Below are 10,821 nucleotides of genomic sequence, written 5' to 3'. Positions count from 1 at the left end.
GGCATTCTGATGGTGGGAAAGGTCTGAGGCTCACGGCTCTACCTCCAAAGCCCCAACCCCACCCTGGCAGCCCGTTCTGACTCCGAGGGACATGCAGAGGGCAGGGAGGGATGCTTCCCAGTGGAATCGTTAGCAGAGCGGGCGGCCTCCTCTGTCCTAGCAGGGCGGCTGATGGGTGCGAACCACTGACCTCAAGGCTAGTAACAACCTCACCCTTAACTCAGGGCTCCACAATCTACCCAAGGCAAATTAAAAACTCTCTTCTCTCCCGGAAAACGATGATGAGGTGAAGTGGGCCCAGTTGCTTCCCACAAAGCTCCAGGCTCCACTCTGGGTCTGTCACCGCTCCGCAGCTCCCCCCCTCCCCCCAACCTCCCAGCTTTGAGCTGCTCAAACTTCCCCCACAATAAGGGGACAGTCCCGCCTAGTCACACACACACACACCCTCTTCATGGTGGAAAATGGGGGGCCTCCTAGGACTCCCACCTTCCCCCCCGGGACCATCAAGACCTGGTTTAAGATCCAGGGGACGGTGGCCCTCAGCGCCGGAGTGTCCAATCTGGCAAAGCCAGGCCCAGAGCTCCAGCCACACCAGGGCTGGGAGTGCCCAGCCACTGAAAAGTCTCAGGGAAGGACACACAGGGAAGAGACACACATAAAGCGGGGTGGCTCATCCTCCAAAGTCCTCGGGCGGCTGGCTGGCCTACCCCCACCCCCACCCCCACCCGGGACGAATGACAAGGCAGCAGCAACCCCCGGGTCAGGGTCCTGTCGCCTTTATTGTCTGGACATGCACGTCAGAGGCTGCTGATGTCCAGCTGGGGGAGAAGCAGCAGGCAGTAAACCAGGAGCCAGAGGAAGAGAATGAAATACATCACATCTGGCTGTTGGACAAGTTGTGTCAGCGAGTCACTGGGCAGGTTCTGGTTGCCCGGCAACATGGCCTCCCCCGAGTGATTGGCCTTCCTGGAGATGGAAAGAGAGACACACAGTCACAAGGGGATCCCCAAAGCAGCGGGCTCCACACAGCTGCCCACACCCCCATCTGACTGCCCGGTGGTGTGTGGAGAAGCTCCCCCCCAGACACAGGGCACGGGGCATTCACAAATGCCCTCAGTAGGCAGCACCCAGAGCCCCTTCCTCACAGGGGCGTCCAGAGCCATGCGGGGGCAGCGTGACCTGTCCAAGGTCACAGGATCTACTGTGAGATGGAGCTGGACAGAGTCAGATGCGACTCCTCCCACTGCGCCCTGACATGCTTGGAGAGGCCCCCTCAGGGAGAATTAGCTACAGCCAGTCTGTCACCATGCCACCAGGAAGGGGCTGGACAATTACAGAACATCGCACCAGGGCCGTCAGAAAACAGCACTAAGCACCACAGTCCACCCCTAAAGGGCTGCTTTTGGATTTAGGGAAATAACCTTCAAAACAATGGTTTATTTCGGCCTGATGGATCATTTTCTTTTGTTTTACACAGTGCACCCAGACCTAGCCCACCCACCTCCAGTCAGGTGGCATGAACTCGTGTGTTTGTCTAGGGTGCCCTGGTGGCATAGGTGTTCGGCTGTGAGCCACAAGGTCAGCCATTGGAAACCACGAGCCTCTCCAATGGAGAAGAATGACGCTTTCTACTCCTGTCAAGAGTTGGTCTTGGAAATGCACAGGGTCAGTTCTACCCTGTCCTTTTGGGGCCAGGAGGAGTCAGACTTGGCAGTGGGCTTGGGTTTTGCTGGTAGGTGAGGAGGAAGCCCACAGGCTGTCGTGTGGTGAGGGCCGACAGGAGTGGGAGCCGTAATCTGGTAGGAAGGGGGTGGTGAGGGGCCCAGGCTTGCGGCTTGCGTGTCTGGAAGCTTCCTTGGGCCGGTGTCTGCGAGTGTGGCGGGCAGGATGTGGTGAGGAGTGGAGTCCAGGGGGATTAAACACTTGCCACGGATGACTTAATCTGCATATGCAGAACACGAATAACCGGCTGAGACCCTTCCTCTTGCTGGACGCTGCTTTTAGGACAAAGGTCAGCCCCGTTCTTTGTTTTACACTGTTGTTGGGGGCCCTGGTGGCTTAGGGGGTTCCATGTGGGCTGTGACCCACAAGGTCCAGGGTTCGAAACCACCAGCCACTCCACAGGAGAAAGGGCTTTCTCCTCCCACAAACAGTGACAGTCTCTGAAACTCACAGAGAGCTGGGATTGGCTCGAAGGCAGGGAGTCTGTGTCCCTTTGGTTGCTGGACACCATCTCCTGGCAGTCCCTGGTACGCAGAATAAACTGCAGGGTATCCAAGTCTGGGCGTCTCTAAACACCGGGAAGCCTGTGCTTCCCTGGTAGGGACCCCAGCACTGGGTCTCTGAATGTAGTTTCTGGGAGGGTCTGAACCAACAACCTTGGGGCTAATGCTTCACCACAAAAGCTTGAAATGAAGAAGGCACGGGGCTTTTCTTCGCTCTGCAGGTTCTGTGTTCAAAGATCCTAACTCTTAAAACGTACCAGTCTTATTTCCCTAGGTCAGGGTTCAGGAGCCCCAGTGGCTCCTCTGAGGGAAAGAGGAGACGTTTTGCTCCCATAAAGATTTACACCCTCACAAACAGCCCACAGGGCTGCCCAGTTCTACTCTAGCCAGTGGGGCCACACGAGGAGCCGGGATCATCTTGGCAGTGTGGCCAGATGCTCTGTAGAGGCAAGGACGGCAAGGCCTCATCTCGTGCACTTTGGACATGTTGTCCTGGAGGAGGACATCATGCTTGGGAAAGTGGAGGGTCAGCGAAAGAGAGGGAGACCTTCGACGAGACAGACTGACAGCACTTTCAGCAGCGGGCTTCCAAGAACAGCCGTGGTGAGGCTGGCCCAAGATGGGGCAGGGCTCTGTTCTGCTGTGCTGAGTCAGAACCGCTTGGAGGGCACCTAACAACATCGTCATCGTCGTCAACATCATCACCATCAGGGCCCATTGGGAAGGTGACCTCCCATTTCCATGTCGTCCTAGGAGGGAAGCTCCTCTGCCCTTGGCTGCATATGGGGGAGGGTGGTGTCCTGGGACCACACCCCTGGGTGCTGGTGACAGCCCCAACAGGGGCATTTAAATTCCAGTCATTCACAGCCTTGGGGGCTACAGGAAATATGTACAAGCGGAACAAAGGGCAGGGACTCCAGGGATGACATTTCAGAACTGCCGGTTCGATTTGGGGAGGTTCCCACCCCCCAATCTAGTTTCCTAGGGTTCTGCAGGGGCAGGTCTACAGGCCACACGTTAGCAGGACGGGGTACTTTCATGGGCATCCTGGCATGCTTGCACTCCCTCTTCATGTCTGCTCTGATGCCATAGAACTGTAAAATCAGCTCAGTGAGCCTCTGAGAGCCAAACCTACAGTGGCAACAGAAAGGACAAGGTCAGACACGGTGGCCCGCCGGCACCCTGGCTGCTGCGGCTCTGGCCAGCCCTGGTGTACCCCTCCCTCCCCGCCGTGTGTGTCTGGGGCCACCCAGACCCCGAGGAGTCATATCTCAGCGTCCTGCTTTGCTCCCCCCATCTCCTCATCCCTCCCCCCATACTCTACCTGCAAACTTCTGAGACGGAAGAGCCCAGCCCTAGCTTGGCGGCCATGCAAAAATGATTCTAGGGCCATAAGGTCTTTTTAGAGACAAATGGAACCCCCACGAGCGGAACCCTCCCCTTGAAAAACGATCCCTTCAACATCAGGTCCACGAGTATGGCCCCCAAGAGCCGCCCGCCCATGGCTCCTGATCTACCCAGTCCTCCAGAACAGGCATTTCCTTGGACTGTACCCCACACCGTCCAGAGGGGCACTGGTGGCGCAGGGGGTGGGTGAGGTGTGTGGCCCCTAACTTCAGGCTCAGCAGTTCGAAACCACTAGCCGCTCCTCAGGAGGAGGAGGAAGCTTTTCTGCCCCCGTCAAGAGCTACAGTCCTGGAGACTCGCCCGGACCGTCCTACCCTCTGTTGTAGGGTTGCTTTAAGTCGGAACTGACTTGGCGGCAGGGAGTTTTGAGACACCCCTCTCCACCCCCAAGATCAGCAGTGGAGTCATCCAAAGCATCGTTTGAGAGTCGCCCCCCCCCCTCCCGGCTGCCCCCCACCCAGTTGAAAGAGAAGAGAGAGGGTCCCGAGCCGCAGGGAAGCACCCACCGTGTGCTTATTCGGTTCCTCCGGTCGTCCAGCTCAGCAACACTCCTCAACTGAACATAGCTAAAATGATCCTACAGTGAAATTTATAAACAAACCCCCCGCAACCCAATTAGTAAAGATGGAATCTCTGAAACAGAAAACAAAACGATTTTAAACACAGAAAGCCGGGCGCGACACGCTTTGCGCGAGATTCCGAGCTGCTGAACAAGAGAGGTTACTCCAGGGGCCTCCCAGGACCGCCCGCCCCGCCCACTCCACCACCACCCTCCGCCCCCCCTCCCCGCACCCCCACTGGGCCCCACCTCTGAGCTGCAAAGCCCCCCAGCCCTGGGAACCGGGATTATGAGCTCCCAGGGACACTGGTTGGATACGGGTCCCCTCTGACTGCCTGGGAGCCCCTCTCTAGCTAGTGACAGGATCTTTCTGGGCTTAGGGTGGGGGCTTGGGTGCTGGGTGTTTTGTTGTTATTTGTAACAAAGAGGCCTGTTGGCTTTGAAACTGTCACTTTATTTAGATCCCTTAGTGGCCTCCAAGTGGACATCCGCCTGGACTGTAAACAAGGTTTCAATGTGCTTGTCTCATATCCCAAAGGGTAGCTGCTGCCCGCCAGAGATTTCAAAGCCCTGGGCTGGGAGGGGGAAGGACGGAAGCGAAGCGGTTAGCAGGGTGGGGAGGAAGAAAGCCACATACTAACCGATTCCAAGGACCTATTAGTATGTCGCCGTATGTAAATGCTGGAGTCACTGTGGCTAGTCCTGAAAAGACAAACACAGGCTTTGAATGGCTGCCGCGGGCAGGGAGCTCGCCACCTGGCACCTGGAGTCTTCCCCAGCGGCTGCTCCGGCCGCCAATCATTTCAGACCCAGCGGCAGAAATGAGAACACCCACCCCACGTGGCCACTGACCAACAGCAGAATGTGCAGGTCTAGGGAGAAAAGGCATCAGGCCGACACTGGAACTAGGAAGCCAATGCCAAACCCCAAGCCCATGGTGACCCTGCGGGGCAGGGAGGGACTGTTCCCCAGGGTTTCCAAGGCTGCACCCCCTTTCCCGGAGCAGGCAGCCTCGGCTTTCTCCGGTGGAGCAGCTGGGCTTGAACCACCGAACTTGCAGTTAGTAGCCCCATGTTGCCATCAAGGATCTTAGTCTTCAAGAAAAACCTCCGATTTCGGGCAGGCGGGGACCTTTTGAGACGTATCTTACAGTCTTGGTATTCACTGGTATTCACGCTGAAATCAGACCTGGGCCTCCCCCAGCAGCTGGACTCCCTTTCCAGTGCTCACTCCCCTGCCCAGTGCTGCCCTCTGAATGCCCACATGCGGGCACACCACTTCAGCTCCTTTTGAACCGGAGAAGGCTGACTTTCTGGTCATCTCCAAGACCGAAGTGGAACGTGCTCCAGTTTGTCCGACAGGTGGCTTGCCCAGGTGTGGGGGTGAAAGGCACCCAGAGTCCTAGCACCCATTCTGGCATCCCTGCTGACCAGCTGACCAAACCCTGATATCCTGGGCCACTTTACCCCATCGGTTAGTATCCCTACCCGCCTGCTCCCTAGAGGTGGTGGTGACCGCTGGTGAACATGTCTGGTTGCGTGTGGGGTCCGGCACGCTGGTGTGCCCTGAACCACAAGTGTCTCCTCCTCAAGGCAGGCAGGCAGAATGTCACCCTGGGGAAAGCCCCTGGACTCGAGACTCTATTTCAGGGGTGTTCTTGCCCTTGAGCTGGCGTCGGTGTTGAGAAGCAAAGATGTGACTCTGAGGAGTCAGCTGCGCCTGACCCCAAACGGGGTATTTTTAACTGCCTCCTGGGTGTTGAATAAGGAAGACGACCTTAGACAAAGACTGCCTAAAGGGCAAACATCTGTCTTGAATCACAGCCGGAAGTCTCCGTAGAGGCAAGGATGGTGAAGACTGGTGCCAGGGACTTTGAACACATGGTCAGGAGACACCAGTGGCTGGCGGAGGACACCCTGCTTGGCAGAGTGGTAGCGTGGCCGGGCAGTGATAAAGAGATGCCCCGACACCGTGGCTGCCACAGTGGGCACCGCTGCAAGAATGGCACAGGACTGGGTGGTGTTTGGTTCTGTGGTACACAGAGCTGACTCCAGGGCACCCAGCAGCCGGGTCCACTCCCACCTGGCCCAGGGGCACCATCTGTGAGCCAACCATTGTGCTGGGCCCACGGTCAACAAGAGCCCTTGTCCTCAAGGCAGAGCCCCGCGTGCGGCCCGCACTGTGCTCCTTCAGGGTTCCTGGGGCCCCGCGGTGGCCCCTGCAAGAGTGGACCCTCACACTCTGGTAGACCAGGTGGAGCTTGTCCTGCTTCCATCCAGCCTGTGAGCTCCGAGGGGGCAGCCCCGTGCCTGACCTTTGTCCCATTCCCCGAGGACCCCAGCTCCTTCACTTCAAACTCCACAGCCATCGAGTTGATTCTGAATCTCTAGGACCGGGCAGGGCTGCGCCTGTGGACTTTGGAAACTGTAGCTCTTGATGGGAGGAGAGAGCCTCATCTTTCTCCCAAGAGCATTTGGCGGTTTTGAACTGCTGACCATGTAGGAAGCAGCCCAATGCCTAACTGCCATCCCACCAGGGCTCCTCCATCACCCAAGGGATGCTTCCAGAATACTGGAGCAAAGCGGAGTGGCTCAGCACATGGCTGGTGGCCCCAGCCCAAGGTATGGCGCAGGGTTGGCTGGCCCTACCCATTTGTCCACAGGGAGGACAGTCCACCCAGGTACAGATGCCTGCTGGGCAGGGAGGGTCTTGGGAATGTAGTAGCAGCAATTTCTGTGGGGCCTGTCCATCGCCTCCCCTCTCCGCCCCATCTTCTCTGCCTTTGTCTCCCCCAGTCCCAGGCCTGGGAGGAAAGCAGAGTGTAGTGGCCACCTGGCTCCCTCCGGCTCCTCCCCCATCTCTCTGCTCGGCCAGCCCCGATCTCCCCCTGTGGCCAGCGTTACCGGCTGTCACCATCACAGGGAGTGATGGTTTATGGGAAGAATGGGGACCCTGGCGGGGGTAGGGATGGGGACACAGAGGGAGCGCTTGGTACACAGGGTCCCCACCCAGGGCCTGTTGACATTCAGAGTTCATATGCCACCCAGGGACAATCCAACTCATCCGGTGGCCATGCAGTGACCCAGCTGCGGCGTGTGACTGGCCTCCCCTACATCCGCTCAAGCCCTGGGACCTCCTGCCTGCCTGCCTCCCACCCAGATCCATCAACCCTGAACCGGTTGTGCGAGGGAAGCCACGGAGCGTCCGACATCGCTTCACCAGGCGTAAAGGGCCACCGCCAGGTGCAGGTGCCCAGGCCACCTATGGCCACATAGGATGACTTCCTATGGAGCCCGCCACAGGGCTGTGGGGCTGGGGCGGTGATGGGGCCATCACACGCCTGCCAATTTCCCCACCTCGGCCACCCTGCTGCTCCTGGGAGAGGCCATGGGGGAGGGGTGGGTGGGTGAGTGGACCCCAGGCACACAAGAATTGAAGGCATCGCTCGAGTACGGGGTGAGCCCAGGCTGGGAAGGTGTGATCTCATACCTGGAGGGGATTTTATGGTCCGGAGGGTCTTCGTCCAGCTCGTCGGAGGAGCGGATGGCGCCGGGCGCCAGGAACACGGAACTTTCCACGTGGTTCATGTGCTTCCTCTTCTCCTTCTTTTTACTGCTGACCGGTTCAGCCGCTGCCCTGCCCTCCACGGCCTCACCCGCCACGCTTGCTGAGTGTAGAGGTTCCTGGGACTTAAGACAAAACCACCACACGCATCAGCACCGTGTGCCGCGGTGGGCCAGGGACAGCCAGCTGGCCAGCCGTGGCCCGTCTTAACCCCGAGGCCCAGCAGTGTGTCCCTCCCGCCCTGCCCCTCCCACGGCCCCTGCAGCGCCTGCGGGAGTCAAGGTCGCGGGAGTCAAGGTCGCGTGCACCCACCAGATCCGTCTTTCTCGCTCTGAGCCCGAGCCCTGGCCCACGTCTGCAGCGGCAGGCACGCTGTGGGTCAGTTTGTGCCAGCCAGTGGGCTCTGGCCCCTGGCGACGCCGCGAGGAGTAGGAGAGAACTGCCCTCCCCAGAGCTTTTGGGGCAGTGACCTCTCGGAAGCAGATCACCAGGCCTTACGTCCAAGGCACGTCAGGGTGGGTCTGTGTCGGTGCAGCGCCCTCTGCGCCACCCGGGGACCCCATCGCACTGGACAGCATCGGTCTCTTCCCACTCCATCAGGGACTGTCAAAAAGTTCGTGGGGGTGGGGGTGGGGAGAAATGCCATTCCTTTTCTAAATGTCTGTCTGTCGGAAACTAGCTTGCGATCCACGGAAGAACGGGAGTCAGTGTCAGTTTTAGCTCCCTTCTTTGATAACCGCTCGGGTGTTGGGTCTGATGGGGGAGGGGGCTGGAGGGGCTGTGACCACTTTCGTCGTGATTTCCCGACATCTTCGTGGGACACAACAGGAGGAGGAAAGCACACCGTTTGGGGCTGCGCGACCCACAGCGACCTGCGCGTTCCGTTTTCCCAGGAATTTTCTGACGCACCCTGGCACCTCGGCATTCCACACAGAGGACCGCTGTCTCAGGGCAGTGACCACAAGGAAGAAGACAACGTTCTGGAATTGGATATGGTGGGAACCGCAGCGGTTTGTCCTGAGAGGACTCAGCCGTCTGACACGGGGTGAAGTGCTAATAAAACTGTTTGGGCGAAACAGCAACGGACATCTCTCGAAGGGGTCAGGTGGGGTGGGCACGGGGGACGCGCACAGGCAGTCCCCAGCTTGGCGAGGTGCACAGAAAGGCAGCCATGCGCCCTGTGGGTGGCGTCCGTCATGGGCACTAGCTGACCACTGTGTCCACAGCAGGTGGTGCGCCACTGCCAGGGCTCCCGAGAGAAACCCAGGAGGCCGAGGTCAGCGGGACCACCACCCAGCGATTCCTCTGGGTCAGTGTTTCCCAAAGTGGTGACCCCATCCCCCTGGGGGCAGTCCTGGAATGACCCACGGGGGCTGTAAAGACCACTGCCTCCACTTGACCCTGGATGACCGGCTTTCACTTGCCAGTGGAGGAGGGGCAAAGGGGGCATCAGCCAAACAAGTTTGGCCTCCTGTTTCAGAGGCTGGAAGGACCCACTCAGCAGGTGTGGGGGTCCGAGGCTAGTGGGGCCTGACGCAGACCCCCTGGGGACAGGGTGCTGAGCACTCTGGAACACCAGCCCCAGAAGGATGCTGCCCATCGGGGGTGGGGAGATGAGGAGGGGGCTATATTTGAAAGGCTGGAAGCAGCAGCAAGTTGTTCATTTTGAGTCTCCTTGGCTGTTCCTACCCCCAGCCCCCACCCCACCTCCTTTTAGGGAAAGGACATGCAGTGGTGAAGCCCTTGGCAGTTCACCGAAGGCTGGCGGTCCAAACCGCGAGCTGGTCTGTGGGAGAGAGAGGGGCGTTCTGCTCCTGTGAAGGTCACAATCCTGGACACCCCAGGGGGACGTTTTCTCCCCTCTACAGTCACAGTGAGTCCCATGGGACCCCACGCAGTGTCTGCGGGCCAGAGGAGAGCCAGGTCCCCAAGATGTGCTCCCCGAGTGAGTCCTGCCCTCTGACGTCCTGGGACATGGCTCGCAGCCCACCCCCGTATGCGGGGTGGCGCCACCGGATGCAGGCTGGGGCTCCACCTGAGCCGTACCACCCCTAGAGTCTGGGACCAGTGGGAGGATGCTGGCTGGACAGGTGGGGCTGCAGAACCGGCGCCCTGTCATGGGACACGAGGAGCATTGAGGCCCGGGTCCCAATCTAAAGGCACCACACCTCAGCCCTTTCTGCAGGTGTCCATGGGGCTTCAAGGGGTCCATGGTGGATCAGCAGCAGAGCCTTCTCCTCCAGGCTCCCAGCTCCCCAGCTTCAGGACACCCCCTCGCCCCCTCCTTCCTGGGACAGCCTGCCTCCATCTCCTCCCAGTTCCTTGGCTGAGCACCTTGCTGGCCTCCAACACGGCCCTCGGGGCTGGCCTTTCTGTGGTGTGTGGCCGGCAGTGCCTGGCGCCCGGCTGTGGGTGCAGTGGGTGAAGAGCTGTCCTGGGCCAGACCCAGGTCTCTCTGCTGCCCAGCTTTCTCCCTCTGGACTGTGCCCAGTGGTGTGAGCGTGTAGTCGGTACAGTCTGAGTTCTGCCTCTAGGACTTGGGAAGCGAAGGTAGGCTCTCATTACTGAGGCTCCTGCAGGGGGATCCCTCAGGTCCCCCTGGGGTATTGGCCGAGACTCCCACCCACCCCTACACTCAGGCAGCTTCTCTTTAAGGGGCTAGGGGCTCCGATGACCTGGGAAAGGAGCGCCCAGGGTGTGCCGGTCCTTCTTGCTCTCCGGACACAATGCACTCCAAGCCGGGGGGACTGGGCCCCAGTGCTCGCTGGTCCAGGGCGTCAACGCTGAAGTGGCAGCAAAGGCACGGGGTCTCCAGCATTGCATGGTGGAGGTGTGTGTGTGTGTGTGTGTGTGTGTGTGTGTGTGTGTGTGTGTGGTGATTCACTGAGTGCCTGCTCAGTGTTAAGGCCGATGCTACCATCCTGGCTTCCCCCTCCAGTGTGATCCACCAGTGGGGGACCCAGGGCTCCCCAGTGAAGGAGGAACACACTTTCTGGGGACCAAGCCTGTACTTACCGGTGCAGGAGAGTGAGCACGTCCTTATGAGTGCACCCCGGATATCAGGTT

At 59.4% G+C, this 10,821-nt stretch overlaps 1 protein-coding gene across 1 annotated transcript in view; it reads right to left on the bottom strand.

The window, feature by feature from the left end:
* Positions 1–760: 760 nt before the first annotated feature.
* Positions 761–10,821, bottom strand: part of CLMN (calmin) — an 81,318-nt gene continuing 71,257 nt past the window's right edge. The window contains exons 11-15 of the mRNA XM_045288109.1: positions 7,681–7,880; positions 4,833–4,893; positions 4,139–4,209; positions 3,260–3,356; positions 761–962 (exon numbers count right to left, since the gene is read on the bottom strand). Of these exons, the coding sequence (XP_045144044.1) occupies positions 798–962; positions 3,260–3,356; positions 4,139–4,209; positions 4,833–4,893; positions 7,681–7,880 (594 nt within the window). The 3' untranslated portion in view covers positions 761–797. The remainder of the gene's footprint in view (positions 963–3,259; positions 3,357–4,138; positions 4,210–4,832; positions 4,894–7,680; positions 7,881–10,821) is intronic.

Source organism: Echinops telfairi, unplaced genomic scaffold, assembly GCF_000313985.2.
Source record: "Echinops telfairi isolate 266 unplaced genomic scaffold, ASM31398v2 ScPeMD7_18;HRSCAF=68, whole genome shotgun sequence".
Classification (NCBI taxonomy): Eukaryota; Metazoa; Chordata; class Mammalia; order Afrosoricida; family Tenrecidae; genus Echinops; species Echinops telfairi.
Note: the sequence above shows the minus strand (reverse complement) of the source record. Positions and strands in the feature narration are given on the sequence as shown.